The sequence below is a fragment of the Oncorhynchus gorbuscha genome, linkage group LG20 (genome assembly GCF_021184085.1).
Source record: "Oncorhynchus gorbuscha isolate QuinsamMale2020 ecotype Even-year linkage group LG20, OgorEven_v1.0, whole genome shotgun sequence".
Classification (NCBI taxonomy): domain Eukaryota; kingdom Metazoa; phylum Chordata; class Actinopteri; order Salmoniformes; family Salmonidae; genus Oncorhynchus; species Oncorhynchus gorbuscha.
In genome coordinates, this window is record NC_060192.1 from 20,611,053 (window position 1) to 20,631,263 (window position 20,211).

Below are 20,211 nucleotides of genomic sequence, written 5' to 3' on the forward strand. Positions count from 1 at the left end.
AGTCGTTTGGCAGAACGGATGTACTCAAGGTTCTTATGGTCTGTCCAAACGACAAAAGGAACGGTCGCCCCCTCCAACCACTGTCGCCATTCGCCTAGGGCTAAGCGGATGGCGAGCAGTTCACGGTTACCCACATCATAGTTGCGCTCAGATGGCGACAGGCGATGAGAAAAATAAGCGCAAGGATGAACCTTATCGTCAGACTGGGAGCGCTGGGATAGAATGGCTCCCACGCCTACCTCTGAAGCGTCAACCTCGACAATGAATTGTCTAGTGACGTCAGGAGTAACGAGGATAGGAGCGGACGTAAAACGTTCTTTTAGAAGATCAAAAGCTCCCTGGGCGGAACCGGACCACTTAAAACACGTCTTGACAGAAGTAAGAGCTGTGAGAGGGGCAGCAACTTGACCGAAATTACGAATGAAACGCCGATAGAAATTAGCGAAACCTAAGAAGCGCTGCAACTCGACACGTGACCTTGGAACGGGCCAATCACTGACAGCTTGGACCTTAGCGGAATCCATCTGAATGCCTTCAGCGGAAATAACGGAACCGAGAAAAGTAACGGAGGAGACATGAAAAGAGCACTTCTCAGCCTTTACGTAGAGACAATTCTCTAAAAGGCGCTGTAGAACACGTCGAACGTGCTGAACATGAATCTCGAGTGACGGAGAAAAAATCAGGATATCGTCAAGATAGACAAAAACAAAAATGTTCAGCATGTCTCTCAGAACATCATTAACTAATGCCTGAAAAACAGCTGGCGCATTGGCGAGACCGAACGGCAGAACCCGGTACTCAAAATGCCCTAACGGAGTATTAAACGCCGTTTTCCACTCGTCCCCCTCTCTGATGCGCACGAGATGGTAAGCGTTACGAAGGTCCAACTTAGTAAAGCACCTGGCTCCCTGCAGAATCTCGAAGGCTGATGACATAAGGGGAAGCGGATAACGATTCTTAACCGTTATGTCATTCAGCCCTCGATAATCCACGCAGGGGCGCAGAGTACCGTCCTTCTTCTTAACAAAAAGAACCCCGCCCCGGCCGGAGAAGAAGAAGGCACTATGGTACCGGCGTCAAGAGACACAGACAAATAATCCTCGAGAGCCTTACGTTCGGGAGCCGACAGAGAGTATAGTCTACCTCGAGGAGGCGTGGTCCCTGGAAGGAGATCAATACTACAATCATACGACCGGTGAGGAGGAAGGGAGTTGGCTCGGGACCGACTGAAGACCGTGCGCAGATCATGATATTCCTCCGGCACTCCTGTCAAATCGCCAGGTTCCTCCTGAGAAGTAGGGAGAGAAGAAACGGGAGGGATGGCAGACATTAAACACTTCACATGACAAGAAACGTTCCAGGATAGGATAGAATTACTAGACCAATTAATAGAAGGATTATGACATACTAGCCAGGGATGACCCAAAACAACAGGTGTAAACGGTGAACGGAAAATCAAAAAAGAAATAGTCTCACTGTGGTTACCAGATACTGTGAGAGTTAAAGGTAGTGTCTCAAATTTGATACTGGGAAGATGACTACCATCTAAGGCAAACATGGGCGTAGGCCTGTCTAATGGTCTGAAAGGAATGTTATGTTTCCGAGCCCATGCTTCGTCCATGAAACAACCCTCAGCCCCAGAGTCAATCAAAGCACTGCATGTAGCACCCGAACCGGTCCAGCGTAGATGGACCGACATAGTAGTACAAGATCTAGATGAAGGGACCTGAGTAGTAGCGCTCACCAGTAGCCCTCCGCTTACTGATGGGCTCTGGCCTCTTACTGGACATGAAATAACAAAATGTCCAGCCACTCCGCAATAGAGGCACAGGCGGTTGGTGATCCTCTGTTCCCTCTCCTTATTCGAGATGCGAATCCCTCCCAGCTGCATGGGCTCAGTCTCAAAGCCAGAGGGAGATGGTTGCGATGCGGAGCAGGGAAACACCGTTGATGCGAGCTCTCTTCCACGAGCCCGGTGACGAAGATCTACCCGTCGTTCTATGCGGATGGCGAGAGCAATCAAGGAGTCCACATCTGAAGGAACCTCCCGGGAGAGAATCTCATCCTTAACCACTGCGTGGAGTCCCTCCAGAAAACGAGCGAGCAGCGCCGGCTCGTTCCACTCACTAGAGGCAGCAAGAGTGCGAAACTCAATGGAATAATCCGTTATGGACCGTTCACCTTGGCATAAGGAAGCCAGGGCCCTAGAAGCCTCCTCACCAAAAACTGAACGGTCAAAAACCCGAATCATCTCCTCTTTAAAGTTCTGGAATCTGTTAGAGCAATCAGCCCTTGCCTCCCAGATAGCTGTGCCCCATTCTCGAGCCCGGCCAGTAAGGAGTGAAATGACGAAAGCAACCCGAGCTCTCTCTAGAGTATGTGTGGGGTTGGAGAGAGAACACAATCTCACACTGCGTGAGAAAGGAGCGGCACTCAGTGGGCTGCCCGGAGTAGCAAGGTGGGTTATTAACCCTGGGTTCAGGAGGCTCGGCAGGCCAGGGAGTAACAGGTGGCACGAGACGTAGACTCTGGAACTGTCCAGAGAGGTCGGAAACCTGAGCGGCCAGGTTCTCCACGGCATGGCGAGCAGCAGACAATTCCTGCTCGTGTCTGCCGAGCATGGCTCCTTGGATCTCGACGGCAGTGTAACGAGCGTCTGAAGTCGCTGGGTCCATTCTTTGGTCGGTTCCTTCTGTTATGCAGGTGAAGGAGGACCCAAACGCGACTTAACAGAAACAGAGTTTATTAATGCTCAAATCCGAATAACTGAAATCCTCTAGATAGTTGAGGGGAAAACAACTGGAGAGCGACCACAGACTGCAGGTCGCCGGGTAGGCGCAGGCCGTAGTCAACAGAGACACCTGCTCACACGCAGCGTCTGAAGAAGGCACAAAACACGACAGGACAGGGTGATACACAATCACGGCAAAAAACACGACAGGACAGGGCGAAACGCAATACAGCATGGAATACAAAACAAGGAACCGACGGAACAGGGACGGAACACAAAGGAATAAATAGGGAGTCTAATCAGGGGAAAGGATCGGGAACAGGTGTGGGAATTAAATGATGATTAGGGGAATAGGAACAGCTGGGAGCAGGAACGGAACGACAGAGAGAAGAGAGAGCGAGAGAGTGAGAGAGGGAGGGGGAGAGAGAGTGATAGAACCAAACAAGACCAGCAGAGGGAAACGAATAGCATGGGGAGCACAGGGACAAGACATGACAATGAATGACAAACATGACACAGTCAGTGAGAGTTTCACACTATAGGGAGGGAGGAAGGAAGGGGGGATGGAGTGTGGAGTCTTAGGCCTGAGCATTAGAAGTAGAGGAAGAATGGAAGGTAGAGGAGGTGCAATTCATTTTTCTCATCTTACTCTAATCTTCTCCAGAGAGCTACAGTTGTAGTTGAGATCTTCGGAGCTTTCAGCATTGATCTGTGGGATTTGGTGAGAGAGAGAAGTTGGGGAGCGAGAGAAGATACCTTTTGTTATTGATAACATTGATGGGGACATTTTTTTCTCTCCACTGGATATGTTAGAACGTTAGAAGTGCTTGCCTCCTTCACTAAACACGGTTTCCTCCTGGGTTGAGTGCGGCCTCGAGTGAGGCCTTCAGTTTGATGGCTTCTAAAACTTGAGGTTTCTTTGCTCTTGTCCATTCACATCCATATTTCCATCCACCAAACACGCTCTTTCTCTCTCTCTCTCTCTCTCTCTCTCTCAGTTCTTTTCCTCTACCTTTCAGATCTCTCCTTTTCATGTTGTCCTCTGCTAACTTTTCGTCCATATACTTTACTTGACCTTTTTCATCCAGACTTTACTCTGTCTGAGTCAGGATTATAAGCCAGGTGGTGAGTGAGAATACAGTCTCACTAGTCCATATAATTCCAGAGACTATAACTTGTTTAGCTTTCTTGAAAGCTATTTCTTAAAGGGCAATTCTGCCACTTTTCAACTTCATATTCAATATCTCCAGCACCAAACCAGTGTCTACATATGTGAAAATGGTGCGTTTCAATGATTTGTGGTTAAAATGATAAGAAGAAAGGTCATAAAAAGAGGTTAGGATTCAAAGCAAAAAAAACGTTGATTTTCAAAAACTACGAGTTTTTAAAATGTTTTAACTTTTGAAGATGTCATCGGGTAGTTCTTTTTTTTCTCTACAAAACATAGAGATGCACTGTAGACATTGCTATTCTGCTGGAGATAGAGAGTAAGGTAGTAAGGTTTTACTGCTGCTTCTCTGCAGGTATTTCCTCCTCGGGCTGGGACAGAATCATTGTTTGTTTTGCCTTCCTGCTCGCTCCTCCTCGGAGGTGATCATTCACAAGGCAGGGGTGTGTGTGTGTGTGTGTGGGGTCTTGGCTCAGCGGATCAGGCCCTGTGCTGCTCTCTCATCCGGTGGTGCACTGCTGTGACTGGACACATACTGTATGCAGCAAAAATGAACATGCACACAGTGTGTTCGCATAATACACACTCAACCACACACGTCACAATTTATAAAACGGGGGGGGGGGTCTAATCCTGAATGCTGATTGGTTAAATCAAATCAAATGTATTTATATAGCCCTTCTTACAACAGCTAATATCTCAAAGTGCTGTACAGAAACCCAGCCTAAACCCCCAAACAGCAAGCAATGCAGGTGTAGAAGCACGGTGGCTAGGAAAAACTCTCTAGAAAGGCCAGAACCTAGGAAGAAACCTAAACAGGCACCAAGCTATGAGGGGTGGCCAGTCCTCTTCTGGCTGTGCCAGGTGGAGATTATAACAGAACATGGCCAAGATGTTCAAATGTTCATAAATGACCAGCATGGTCAAATAATAATAATCACAGTAGTTGTCGAGGATGCAGCAAGTCAGCACCTCAGGAGTAAATGTCAGTTGGCTTTTCATAGCCGATCATTAAGAGTATCTCTACCGCTCCTGCTGTCTCTAGAGAGTTGAAAACAGCAGGTCTGGAACAGGTAGCACGTCCGGTGAACAGGTTTGGGTTCCATGGCCACAGGCAGAACAGTTGAAACTGGAGCAGCAGCATGGCCAGGTGGACTGGGGACAGCATGGAGTCATCGTGCCAGGTAGTCCTGAGGCATGGTCCTAGGGCTCAGGTCCTCCGAGAGAGAGAGAGAAAGAAAAAGAGAAAGAGAGAATTAGAGAGAGCATACTTAAATTCACACAGGACAACAGACATAAGACAGGAGAAGTACTCCAGATATAACAAACTGACCCTAGCCCACCGACACATAAACTACTGCAGCATAAATACTGGAGGCTGAGACAGGAGGGGTCAGGAGACACTGTGGCCCCATCCGATTGACATTGTTAAAACTGCATTCCAGTTGAGGTCTATTCAATTAGTTACCACTGGCTAAATCTATGATGTTAAAATGCCTATTTACTCTGTTCCATCTGACTGCGCAATCTACTGTCTCATCAGCCCAGCCAGGCAATTTATTAACTTGATCTCCACTATAAAAAGCATCTAGACATTATCTCACATTTCTTTTAGACTAACATTTAGTTGTCAACAGCAGAGATTTGTATAAATATTGCTGTCTGTCTCTCCGACATTTGGAACAACAATACTCTAATTAAATCTGGTAACCTGTTGTATAAAAGTGATAATGCCCTCAAAGCCCGTGTTTGAAGGATATATTGGCACGGTTTGCAACATGCGTGCCAATATATCGTCCAAACATGGACTTTGAGGGCATTATCACTTAAGTATCTTTCAACCTTTGCTAAATGTATTTGTGACAGCAAGCCTTCCCGTGTGTCTCTCTCCAGCCCAACGACCCGGTGACTAACATCTGCCAAGCAGCCGACAAGCAGCTCTTTACACTGGTGGAGTGGGCCAAGAGGATCCCCCACTTCTCTGAGCTGCCCCTGGACGACCAGGTCATCCTCCTACGAGCAGGTGAGTTCAACATGACCAGGTCATGAACATTCATCAGACCACATCAGCATCCCCATGGGCAGGTCACTGCAGCATTATGGGCTTTGTAGGCTATTTGTAGGTCAAGAGCAGTCAATCTCATAGAATGAATCATCTGTCATATTCTTTATGTATGCTATCATCATTTGTGAATTTTTTAAAAGTATTTTCCCTATATGTTGCCCTTGCTGATTGCTTGTCGCTCCTTATACGACAGGTGGGTCTAATTGTGAAAGCTGATTGGTTAAAACCGCATTCTAGCCGGTGTCTATTCCACAAGTTACCACCGGCTAAATCTATGACGTTAAAATGCCTATTTACTCTGTTCCATCTGACTGCACAGTCCACTGTCTCATCATCCCAGCCAGGCAATTTATAAACTTGATTTTAAACTATCAATAGAAAACAGGAAAAATTAAAAGAAGTGCAGCTAGTTTGAAGTCTTTCCAGCTTCAGTTTGAAGTGATTGTGTTAGCTGTGTTCTAGGTTAGCTCCTGACAAGAGAACTTATGTTCAATGCCAGGTGAAATTGCGCATCATTAGCTCATTGTTATGGATGTCATTGTTATAAATGTCACTAGAAAACAGCTTAAACAAATGCAAATGCAGCTACTTCATTGTTATTCTGGCTGCACTGTTTGACATGACTGTAAGTTAGTAGTAGTTGGCTAGCTGGCAAGCAAGGGATAAGAACGTTGCCAGCCAATATGGGTCGCGTCCATAGATACAGAGCAAAAAGACTGGCAACCCGAACCGATAGTAATGGACAACCAGTCGGCTTGGGTAGCAACCCTAGATTTGTGTCAGGACTATATATATCTTGTGGAAGGATGAAATTAATTCATCAAAATATTTTTTTAATAAAAATATGTCAATCATTATTTGAATATGTTGATAACTTGTTGTATAAAGGCAATAATGCCCTGAAAGCCAGTGTTTGGAGGATATATTGGCATCGTTTGCCGGCCCTCGACAAACCTGTGCAAATATATCCTCTAAACACCTGCTTCTTGTGCATTATCACTGAAGAATTACACAGTTCACTTCCAAACTCACCCTGAGGAGGCCCATCCATCCCCATCCATCCCTCTAACCCTCTCCTACCCCGTCTAACCATTCTCCTTCTGGGTACCCATAGTGATTGAGAGAGTGAGACCTTCTGAGAAAGAGCTGTTCTGGAGCTAGCTGAGAGCGTCCTCTCTCTTCTTCTCAGCCCTCAGCTCACGTCTTCTATAAATAACCACTTTAGCTCTGCTGTCTCACAGATGAAAGCATTCGAGCCCCTCTCATTCCCAACTCAACTCTGGGGAAATACGGATAGTGTTGCTAGGCAGAACAGTTAAAGGAGCCCTGTCACTCAAACAGCACAACGCTCTCCGTGCCTTCCCCTTACTTGGTATATGGAGTTATTGGGATGGCAGGCGCAGTACACCCTGTTAAACACTTGTCTCTCTGGGAAGCACGCCTGAGATGGGCTACTGATGGCCCACCTATGCATGAAAGAGCATTCTGGTTTGCCTATTCAGCCTAAAATTGATTCATTGGAATTCCCTTCCCTTGTTGTCAGCTCAATTTAGTTTGAATGTTGAATGCAACTTGATGAACTTTGTAATAGGTTTTCACTCTTTATCTCTCGTCTCTCACTTTTCTCCCTCAGGGTGGAATGAGCTCCTCATCGCATCCTTCTCACACCGTTCGATAGCGGTGAAAGATGGGATCCTCCTGGCAACAGGGCTACACGTCCATCGTAACAGCGCCCACAGTGCTGGAGTGGGAGCCATCTTTGACAGGTAGTCAAGATCACCCTGTTTGACACTGTCTTGATACAATCAGCTTTGTGAAATACATTTTTGTTGGTTGCTATGCGAAGTTTCCACAGTTTCCACAATTAGGGCAAGAGAAAAGTAGACCCTGACCGGTAACAGTGAAAAGGCTCTGTCAGAAGAAGAAGTAGTGATGCGTAACAGAGAGTGCTCTTATTATTGATTAACACACATTCATTAAATATGTATGGCTACAGGCAACGGACATCACAGCGAGATGGAGATCTGCTCAGACAGACATTTAGAAAAAATCTATTTAAATGCGTTCCTGATGAAATCCCACTCTTTTCACTGCAATCCCATGGCAGGCTGTGACTATTCCAAAGCAGATATTGACCTTCTTTTGAGGCCTATTGTTGCAATGTTTGTTTTTTAAAGTCACATTTGTATAGACAAAATGTATACAAAAGAACAGTATCAAGATATGCCTTCTCAGTGTACACAGAAGTTGATAAGGCCATCCACTGTGAGATCAATCCAACAGATTGTTTTGTTAAGCACTCCAACACTCTAAACCCTGTGTCCCCTGGCATGCTGAGTCACAAACTGAAGTGTTCTTTTGAAGGCAACAGCTCTCTCTCTCTCTCTCTCTCTCTCTCTCTCTCTCTCTCTCTCTCTCTCTCTCTCTCTCTCTCTCTCTCTCTCTCTCTCTCTCTCTCTCTCTCTCTCTCTCTCTCTCTCTCTCTCTCTCTCTCTCTCTCTCTCTCTCTCTCTCTCTCTCTCTCTCTCTGTCTCTCTCTCGTCTCTCTCTCTCTCTCTCTCTCTCTCTCTCTCTCTCTCTCTCTCTCTCTCTCTCTCTCTCTCTCTCTCTCTCTCTCTCTCTGCTCTCTCTCTCTCTGTCTCTCTCTCGCTCTCTCTCTCTCTGTCTCTCTCTCGCTCTCTCTCTGCTCTCTTTCTCTCTTCTCGCTCTCTCTCTCTGCTCTCTTTCTCTCTTCTCTCTCTCCCTCTCTTTCTCCCCCCTCCCACTCTCTCTCTCCCCCCTCCCACTCTCTCTCTCCATCTCCCTCTATCCCCAGCTGGGAATCTGTACTCAGTGATTAGCATACTGCCAGTTCACTACTTCTAATGGATGGATTACATCTTTGCCTTAACTGGGGAAGCATTAAGATGACCGATAATGAAGCTCTATCTGCTCCTTCTCTTCTCCTCTCCTCTCCTTTCCTCTTCTCTTCTCTCTGCCATACAAATGAAGAGGGCGGTTGACTTCAACACTCAAGTCTTTTTTTTTTACCCTCATTGTTCCAACAGGAAAATTAAATTAGGATGAGCTAAGAGCTGCAATTGACCTGAAAGAGTGACATAGGGAGAGGGAGAGAGAGAGCGGGCGTGATGGAGTCAGAGAGGGGTGAGGAGTTTGAGCAGTCGGGTCATACTCCCAAAACGAAACGCAACCCCGCCTAGTGATGTCACACGCGGGCGCTGGGAATGTCAGTGTTCGGTTACAGTCTGTGATTGTGTTTGCACTATGTCGTTCATGTATTCCCTTTTATCAGACATGTTCTAAGCAGCTTGAATTACGCGGTGTAGGCAGGGCTGTACCATTTCTAGCTGGTTGGACATCCCATGTGTGTCAGGCCAGTGGGGCCTTGTTGTCAATTGATTTGTATTGGGTTTCCATTGAGTTTCACCTGTAGATAAAGGAGGGTGTACTGAACGGTGACCAAGGGAGGTGTTGCTGGCTGATGGTCAGATCTCTAAGAGCCTGTCTATGTGTCTCCCTCTCTCCATCCAGAGTGCTCACAGAACTGGTGTCCAAGATGAGAGACATGCAGATGGATAAGACAGAGCTGGGGTGCCTTCGAGCCATTGTCCTCTTCAACCCAGGTATCACATACATACACTCCTACCACCCCTTTAATCCAGAGCCTTTTACATTAGATGATTAGATTATAATAACAGAAAAAAGGGGTTCTCCTTGAATACACCTGTTCCTGCTACTTTAACCTCCCAAACAATGACTGCACATGATACCAGTAAACTCTTATACTGTGTGGCCCTCAAGGACCATAATACACCCTCCTTGTCGTGCTGCTGCTCCAGTTTCAACTGTTCTGCCTGCGGCCTTTGAACCCTGACCTGTTCACTGGACGTGCTACCTTGTCCTGGACCTGCTATTTTTGACCCTTTCTCTCTCCTTGACACCAATGACTCGTGACTTAACTTGGACTTGAGCCTTTTGACTCGAACTAACTTGATACCCTCCCCAAGCCCAAATATTTAAAATGACGCTATTGAAAAAAATGTGCAGCACATCAACTCTTCATTTAATGGATTACAGTTTGAATCGGACAGCAGCCAATCAAATTGTGTTAGCTGAGAAAAAGTTGCGCGTGGCAGTGCAGAGGAAAGTCGGTGGGTGAATTCAGGTGGAACCCTTGGAAAGATGATATCCAAAATTATTATTTTCGGATATAAAGACTACGCTGTAGTCAACAAAAAACGGATTGCAACTTGCAAAACAGGCTTGAAGAAAATGACAGACGGAGGCGCAACAACTTCCAACTTTGTTCAACATTTGTAGCTGCACAAAGAATGATAAGCTATATATAACTTTGCTAGTGTAGCATGTAGGCTAACGTTAAATCAATGAGCCTCCACACAGTTAGTCAGTGCGGGAACGCGATCATTGCACCCAAGACTGAGCTACAACTGGCTAGGTGGTTGGTAGCCTAAATCCTGCCTGATGTTACTGCTGTTCCTAAAACCATTGACATACGTTAGCCTACTGTAACCACACACAGAGAGGGGGTGTGTGTGTGTGTGTGTGTGTGTGTGTGTGTGTGTGTGTGTGTGTGTGTGTGTGTGTGTGTGTGTGTGTGTGTGTGTGTGTGTGTGTGTGTGTGTGTGTGTGTGTGTGTGTGTGTAGGTTGGGCGATTGTGTACGAAGCCTACATCGGCCGATTGCGCTCCATAGCGATCCTCGATAGTCGATCATTATTGGTGGGGGGGGGGGGGGGGGTCTCATGACTACCCATGAGAAAGAGAAAGTAATAAATATACGAGCATTCATGATTTGTGTAAATGTAATCTACTAACTACTACTCTTGTTAAAAATCTGAAATTGTATTACATTTGGTGAAGAGCACATTATGACATGTTTAGGACTCGAAACTCAAAGTTTAGGACTTGAGACTTGACTTGAGACTTGTCGGTCTTGACTTGACTCAGACTTGCCTGTCTTGACTTGGGACTTGAGTGCTAAGACGTGAGACTTACTTGTGACTTGTAAAACAATGACTTGGTCCCACATCTGGGATAAGTTCATTAGAGTTAACTGCACCTCAGATTGCAGCCCAAATAAATGTAACACACACATCTCAACATCAACTGTTCAGAGGAGGCTGTGTGAATCAGGCCTTCATGGTCGAATTGCTGCAAAGAAACCACTACTGAAGGACACCAATTTTAAGAAGGGACTTGCTTGGGCCATAACACGAGCAATGGACATTAGACCGGTGAAAATCTGTCCTTTGGTCTGATGAGTCCAAATGTAAGATTTTTGGATCCAACCACCGTGTCTTTGTGAGACACAGAATAGGTGAACGGATGATCGCCGCATGTGTGGTTCCCACCGTGAAGCATGAAGGAGTAGGTGTGATGGTGTGGGGGTGCTTTGCTGGTGACACTGTCAGGGATTTATTTAGAATTCAAGGCACACTTAACCAGCATGGCTACCACAGCATTCTGCAGCGATACGCCATCCCATCTGGTTTGCGCTTAGTGGGACTATCATTTGGTTTCCAACAGGACAATGACCGAAAACACACCTCCAGGCTATGTAATGGCTATTTGACCAAGAAGGAGAGTGATGGAGTGCTGCATCAGATGACCTGGCCTCCACAATCAGCTAACAAGTGCTCAGCATATGTGGGAACTCCTTCAAGACTGTTAGAAAAGCATTCCTCATGAAGCTGGTTCAGAGAATGCCAAGAGTGTGCAAAGCTGTCATCAAGGCAAAGGGTGAAGAATCTCAAATATATTTTTATTTGTTTAACACATTTTTGGTTACTACATAATTCAATATGTGTTATTTCTTCATAGTTTTGATGTCTTCACTATTATTCTACAATGTAGAAAATAGTAATATTAAAGAAAAACCCTTGAATGAGTTGGTGTGTCCAAACGTTTGACTGGTACTGTATATATATATATACACTGTATATTATATATATACACTATCGTTCAAAAGTTTGGGGTCACTTATAATTGTCCTTGTTTTTGTACAGTGCAAAGATTGTTAATGTTGTAAATTACTATTGTAGCTGGAAACGACAGATTTTTTATGGAATATCTACATAGGCGTACAGAGGCCCATTATCAGCAACCATCACTTGTTGTGTTAGCTAATCCGAGTTTAGCATTTTAAAAGGCTAATTGATCATTGGAAAACCATTTTGCAATTATGTTAGCACAGCAGAAAACTGTTGTCCTCATTAAAGAAGCAATAGAATTGGCCTTCTTTAGACTAGTTGAGTATCTGGACCATCAGCATTTGTGGGTTCGATCACAGGCTCAAAATGGCCAGAAACAAAGCACTTTCTTGTGAAACTCGTCAATCTATTATTTTTCTGAGAAATGAAGGCTATTGCAAGCGAGAAATGGCCAAGAAACTGAAAATCTGGTACAACGCTGTGTACTACTCCCTTCACAGAACAGCGCAAACGGGCTCTAACCAGAATAGAAAGAGGAGTGGGAGGCCACGGTGCACAACTGAGCAAGAGGACAAGTACATTAGAGTCTAGTTTCAGACACAGACGCCTCACATGTCATCAACTGGCAGCTTCATTAAATAGTACCAACAAAACACCAGTCTAAATGTCAACAGTGAAGAGACGACTCCGGGAGGCTGGCTTTCGAGGCAGAGTTCCTCTGTCCAGTGTCTGTGTTATTTTGCGTAAATACTAAAATACTGGTTGGATTGAATCGAGCCAATAATCTTAATTTTCAAGGTGATGATTGCACTTTTCTTCACAACACCTCAATGTGTCCACATTTAAAATATATTTTTCGCTGGGATTTTGGGGGGATTCGAACTTACACATATATATTTTTAAATCATATTTTGGGGCGTGGCGGTAACGATTTAACAGTGGTGACCCACCGCTGCTAAATGAATACAAGGGGAAACACAGATAGGGTTTAGGGAATATAGGCCTGAGGGAATAAAGGGTGCAGGGAACGGACGTGTGAGGGGACATAGGGCTGAGGTAACATAGGGCCCAGGGCTCATAGATCACAGGGATCATAGATCACAGGGCTGAGGGAACACAGGTTGAGGGAACTTAGGGCCCAGGGAACATAGGAGTGAAAGAGAACATAGGGTGGACCCCCCTCTGCTCTGCTAGTCTTCCACTAGCCCTCTGTTAGCCCTCTGCTAGCCCTCCACTAGCCCTCTGCTAGCCCTCCGCTAGTCCTCTGCCATCCCTCTGTTAGCCCTGCACTAGCCCTCCGCTAGCCATCTGCTAGCCCTCTCCTCTATGGTACAGGCCAGGGTTAACTTCATTACCATGCTGAGTGCCCGCGCCAGCAATGCCCAGCTGGCACCAGACATGCTCCCTGTCTTTAATGAGTCTGTGCCGTGGCCCCGGAGACAAAGAGCAGTGTGGGAACGTGCCGCCGGGCCTCATTCTCCCAGGACAGACTGCTCCTCTGTGCTCCTGGGTCACTCTGTTATAGCCCCGGCTCTGGAACACATCACAGCCTACTTTCCCCTAATTAGGGGCATCTCACAGAGATGGCCTAACAGGGAATGCTGGGATTCAGAGGGACTGAGTCCTTTCCCACACTGAGATGAGAGTATTGCTGTATTCAGGCCTTTTCAGTTTCCTTTAAAACAAATACTTGCTCAGTGGTAACCAATCAGACCCAGAAATGTGTTGCATAATATTTTGAATCAGGGCACTTTTTAATCAGGACACTTTATGCCCGTATACATAAAGTGTCTAGGAGTAGAACATGTGTTGTAAATTCTGAGAATAGAGACAATTTACTCCTACTCTTATGGGTAAAAATAAAAGCTATGCATGAAGCATCTTTAGTCCCACGTAGTCGACAGTTTAGGAGACCTCATGAGCTATGCTAACCAGCAGGTGTCTTGATAGAAAAATGCAGAGTCAGTGGTTCCTGAGCCACATGCAATTGCTTTCGAGTTGTTGATAGAATGTTTTGATATTTATTTTTTGATATGATCAATCAATTAATAATCTAGACCTACATGCAACAGTATCTCTTGCGATTTTGACAATGATTTCACATGAGGCCTATTTCACATAACATGCCTAAATACGTCTAACCAGTAGGCTAGTGAATAAACATATGTTTCTTTGTATTATTTAATTACTGTATTATTTATTTACATCATGTTATTTCAAGTCCCTTTGGAGCGCAGCATTATGTTATTAAAAAATATGCCTACACATGCCTATAAATTGGGCAATTGAAGGCATCTAGGGGATTATGTTTACTTTGATTGTGTTCAACATTATCGGCAAGTGACTTGATGCCAAAGCTGTTAAAACAGTAATATTTGTAAAAAAAAAAATTGAAATCCTCTATTAACAACCATCAGAATTGGTCAAAAATATGTTACGCGGGGCCTCCTGAGTGGCACAGCGGTCTAAGGCACTGCGTCACAGTGCTGGAGGTATCATTACAGCACTGGGTTCAATCCCAGGCTGTATCACAGCCGGCCGTGATCGGGAGTCCCGTAGGGCGGCACACAATTGGCCCAGCATCGTCCGGGTTAGGGGAGGGTTTGGTCGGGGAGCTTTACTTGTCTCATTGCGCTCTAGCGACTCATTGTGGCGGGCCGGGTGCCTGCAGGCTGACCTCTGTCATCAGTTGGATGGGGTTTCCTCTGACACATTAGTGCAGCTGGTTTCGTGTTAAGTGGGCAAGCGTTAAGAAGCGCAATTTGGCGGGTCATGTTTCAGAGGACGCGTGACTCGACCTTTGCTGCGCGTCTGGGAGTTGCAGCGATGAGACAAGATCGAAATTGGGGGTCAAATACAAACCAAAAACTATGTGGTTATGCATGCCAACATTAGGCAATAATTAAGAATAGGCAAAGTGATCGTGTCAGATGAAAATTCTATCATTCGTTTTATCAATGCAACATTTGATTCACAGTCACTTTAAACGTGGTTGTCTGAAGCGTACTATAGAAATCACACCTGGCCATGCCTCATCGCGATTGGTTATTCCCCACCATTTGCAACAATGTCATTGAGCTTCATCACTATCTTTCCTGTGCGGTACCTCAAACTGTAGTGATTACCAGCGGATATCAACTTTAATGACGCAACTTTTATTACCTCTGAAGAGTATCTTAAATAACTCACGCATCCTGGTTTTAAAAAAAAGGCCACTTGTCTTTCGCTATTAGCACTGATTTTGCTGATAAAAACTGTTGGGGGAAAATGTACTTGATGTGATTGTGATGTGTTGTCTCACCTAGCTATTAAGACATTTGCACTAACTGTAAGTTGCTCTGAATAAGAGCGTCTGCTAAATTACTCAAATGTAAATGCAAAATGTATGAGTTGATTTTACTTCTAGATCAGAGTTTGTCTGTGCAGTGTAACATCATCCTAAAAGCTGGCAGTTTGTTGTTGTCTTAAAAACAGGCTTTAAGAGGATTCCTAGGACTTTTTCCGAGATGCTTTGTCGATATGTATGCAAATTTGTCGATATGTATTGAAAATAAAAATAAAATGTTTGAAGGAAAGAAACGCTTTTTATCAAAATAGCCAATGCAAAGAACAAGTTCTACTGCAAATTGCCTCCGAGTGTAGGGTTATCCAACCTCTTGCCATTGTGGAAAACAAGGTCATATACATAACCTACATGTGTTGCCTCATCCAGGCTGTAATGGGGAGAATTACCCTGCATATGTATATGAGACAAAAACCAGTAGGGTAGATCACATGTCATTTGATAGTGTTAAAGGCTTCTGATGGCAGCATGCAGGTCTTATGGGCAGCCAGCCTGTCCACTGCTGTTTACTAATAACACTCCCTGTCTCTCGTCTACATTGTCACGAACCGGCTCAAAGCCCGTAACAAAGGGAGACAACGTGGAGATAAGGAGTAGCAAAATATATATTTATTAACTAAAGCAACTAAGTATAATATACAATGGTGTGTGTCATCAGTAATCAGTAATGTAATTTGTAAGTCGCTCTGGATAAGAGCGTCTGCTTAATGACTTAAATGTAAATGTAAATGTAATGTAAGTGAGTGTTTTGCATGAATGTGATAATGCAGGGTGTTGAAAGGTGCCAAAGCAAACAAACAAAAGGCCACCAAGAACCACAACACAATCTACAAAGGTGTCTGCATGAAGAGAGTCTCTTCCATGAATGTGGAAGAAGTCTATTTATCCTGGGAGACACCTGGCCCAGGTGTTTCCCATGTAGCTGACGACCCTCCCAACTCCGCCCACCGGCATCCTAATAAGGAAACAAGAACAAAGAGAGAATACGGCAGACAGAGTAGGAGGGTCGTCACATTCCCCCCCATAAAACCGGGGACCAACAAGGACCCCGGAACATACCAGCCCCTTGCGTCCCAAATTGACACAGCCCCTTGCGTCCCAAATTGACACAGCCCCTTGCGTCCCAAATTGACACAGCCCCTTGCGTCCCAAATTGACACAGCCCCTTGCGTCCCAAATTGACACAGCCCCTTGCGTCCCAAATTGACACAGCCCCTTGCGTCCCAAATTGACACAGCCCCTTGCGTCCCAAATTGACACAGCCCCTTGCGTCCCAAATTGACACAGCCCCTTGCGTCCCAAATTGACACAGCCCCTTGCGTCCCAAATTGACACAGCCCCTTGCGTCCCAAATTGACACAGCCCCTTGCGTCCCAAATTGACACAGCCCCTTGCGTCCCAAATTGACACAGCCCCTTGCGTCCCAAATTGACACAGCCCCTTGCGTCCCAAATTGACACAGCCCCTTGCGTCCCAAATTGACACAGCCTCTGCAGCCTCTGCATCCCAAATTGGTGAGGGGTTATGAGTTCACACCTCCACCTGCCCCATCCAACCTCCTCCTCAGACCTCAGCAACCTTTGCGCATAGGAAGCAATATTTAAGAGGAAAGAACACAAGACCAGGGGGGAACAGACAGGAAAGATAGAACATGACAACCCAAAACAATGGTCAGCCACATAAACATTCAGGAACATGGCACAAAAGACCACAACAGCTACAAACTCCAACGAAAAGAACATCAGGGTCCTTCATTTTTACAACTCCCAACGATTCATAGTCACTTCCAACGATTCATAGTCACTTCCAACGATTCATAGTCACTTCCAACGATTCATAGTCACTTCCAACGATTCATAGTCACTTCCAACGATTCATAGTCACTTCCAACGATTCATAGTCACTTCCAACGATTCATAGTCACTTCCAACGATTCATAGTCACTTCGCACAAAACAGAATTTCCATCATTTCAATCATTTAACCTTGTGTTCAGCGATCTTCAATAGCTGTTCTTTAGTACATAATTCTAACAGTTCCTCTGATGGAAAGCGAATGAACGTGTGTACATGAGACACAATAGTCATAAGTAAATATTCTTGCTCAACCCCTCTGCTGAGCACATCAGACCACAACCAGAGAAATGACAATCACCCTGAGCACCACAGAAGAGAGATGAGATACAGAGCTTCCCCAAAACCTACATTAACTCAACCCTAGTCTTCAGATTTGCGGTGGGTATTTACGCACTGTAGCCCGCTGTCAAGGAAATAGAACTCCCCAGCATGCTGGCAAATTCCACCAAGCCACAGATGTGCCCCCGAGACAACTGCTCAGTCCACAGACACCACACAAAAATAAAACATTTAACCATGCCCAACATGTCCAAAATTGAAACACGTCACTAAGCCTATCAGGGGAAAAAAGGCTACAGCTCCGGGTAGCAAGTACCACTACCCTACACAAATCTCCTACAGAGGTACACAGCCGATTTACTCACCTCCTCAGACTGACTTCCCAACAGAGAGTAGAACAAGTTTCCAGGCTTGGCAAGGCCTGGAAACTAACCATTATACTCTCTCCAACGCAGCACATAAACCAAACAAAGGCAACCAATATTGGACCGATCACACTCAAACACAATATTCAAACCAAACACGTACCTCCACAGTCTCCCAAACCAATAGTTCAAAGATCCCGGATGAGCCCCCACTTGTCACGAACCGGCTCAAAGCCCGTAACAAAGGGAGACAACGTGGAAATAAGGAGTAGCAAAATATATATTTATTAACTAAAGCAACTAAGTATAATATACAATGGTGTGTGTCATCAGTAATGTAAGTGAGTGTTTTGCATGAATGTGATAATGCAGGGTGATGAAAGGTGCCAAAACAAACAAAAGGCCACCAAGAACCACAACAATCTACAAAGGGTGTCTGCATGGAGAGAGTCTCTTCCATGAATGTGGAAGAGGTCTATTTATCCTGGGAGACACCTGGCCCAGGTGTTTCCCATGTAGCTGACGACCCTCCCAACTCCGCCCACCGGCATCCTAATAAGGAAACAAGAACAAAGAGAGAATACGGCAGACAGAGTGGGAGGGTCGTCACAACATGTACAGCCACAGACACAAAGGCATACTATATAACACACACACACACACACACATGCTTGAATGTACACACAAAGCTGTACATGTACAGACAAAGCTGTACAGACATGCATAAATCCACATTTTGATATCCTGTTGTGCCTGGTTGTATGATGCAGTGCTGTGTGTCTCTCCTCAGATTCTAAAGGCTTGTCAAACCCAGGCGAGGTGGAGGCTTTGAGAGAGAAGGTCTACGCCTCTCTGGAGGCCTACTGCAAACAGAAATACCCAGATCAGCCTGGCAGGTACGGATACATGAACCTCCCTCCATAAACTAAGCTTCCCCTAATGTAAATTGTTGTAGTACTGGAGACGGTCTCGAGTCTGGTCTATTGGTCTTGAGTCTGAGAGTATTGGTCTTGTCTTGGTGTCCAATAAATGTGTACTCAGTCTTGACTCTGTCTCGGACAGTGAGGACTTCCTGAGACCAGCAGAGACCAGTGGAGTAAAACAATTCAGTTAGCGCATTAAAACCGCTTCGCCAGGCCAAGTATACACACTTTCTTAAAACATGAATATCTTAACAGCCGTATCTATTATAGACATGTTTGCGTATTGGCGAGTGCACTTTTTGTAAAACACAAAGTGCCAGTGGTGTAGCGGAGGGTATACGCTGGTATAAACTGTATACCCCCTTTTCGGTGGGCATTGCGCACACTCACTTCTCCCTACTGATGCGTATCAAAGTAGTGTCGTGGAGGTAAATGACTTATCAATTCTGTAGAACAATAGAGAAATCATGCACAAAGTAGCCTACACAATCGCAAAGCATGTGAAATATATTCACACACAGCCTAAGTTTCAGTGGATGATCTGCGGGCAGCAGGAGTGTGCAGCTCTCAGCTGGTTGTGGCATGGAGCAGCTCACAGAAGAATGACATCAGTAGCTGGTAGGGTAGGTAAACGTAGGATATCTGCCAGTAAATACTAACTACTAATACTGACTAAGGCAACAATGGGTATGCAAACCAGGTATTGAATTTTTAAAAATCCTATTTCTGATGCGCATTTGTCATCATGCGCTGTTTGTATCAGGACGTAGACATGGATGGGCCTGGGTGGATACAGGCCCAACCACTGTGGAGCCAGGCCCCGACAGGCCTACCCAATCAGATTTATGTGGTTTATTAAGCACTGTTGTGGACTTAGACCATCAAATGTTTGTCTTTTCTCGAATAAAAATAAGTGTGATTTAAAAAAAAATACATATGGAAACATAGGATTATTCACAGAAGGTGCCTTTCTTTCACTGGGCGGGCCGTTTAGGAGAGTATACTTCTCCAGGCACCATTACACCACTGCAGAGGGCTGATGGAAAGAAAGCACAAACAGCATGGTGTTAAAGGATAAGCTGTTCATAAACTGTAACATTGTAATGAGCCAGTAGGTCCCAATCATAAGAATACAAAAACACAAGGTCATATAAGCATTTCTCCAATGAAATGTAAAACTATTACTTCCTATTGCAAAACAAAACATTTGACGTTTAGCACACAAAGTAACCAGTTTAAACTGACAGCGATTTAACTACTTTGATGATATGAAGCAAACAGACAATCTTTTTAATATCAACAAAAATATTAAATTCCCAGTTTATGCTAAAAAGAAAACGACTTTATAAGAGGGTTTAATATACACTAAGGCACTGTTGGCAGAATAGATGTATGCAGTTCAATACATGACTAATATAATACACCAATACATTTCTTGGTAGTCCAATAAATATTACTATCAGGTTGTAAATCACAGCTGGCCTGGTACATTGTTTACTGCCTCCATTCGGGATGCACTGTTTCAGTTTCAA

The 20,211-nt window shown here is 45.0% G+C and overlaps 1 protein-coding gene across 5 annotated transcripts in view; it reads left to right on the forward strand.

The window, feature by feature from the left end:
• rxraa (retinoid X receptor, alpha a) overlaps positions 1-20,211 on the forward strand; it is a 161,948-nt gene that overhangs the window by 135,361 nt on the left and 6,376 nt on the right. For all 5 annotated transcript variants that reach the window (XM_046317406.1, XM_046317408.1, XM_046317407.1 and 2 more), the window contains exons 7-10: positions 5,793-5,922; positions 7,598-7,730; positions 9,496-9,587; positions 18,547-18,652. In XM_046317406.1, coding sequence (XP_046173362.1) covers positions 5,793-5,922; positions 7,598-7,730; positions 9,496-9,587; positions 18,547-18,652 — 461 coding nt within the window. The remainder of the gene's footprint in view (positions 1-5,792; positions 5,923-7,597; positions 7,731-9,495; positions 9,588-18,546; positions 18,653-20,211) is intronic.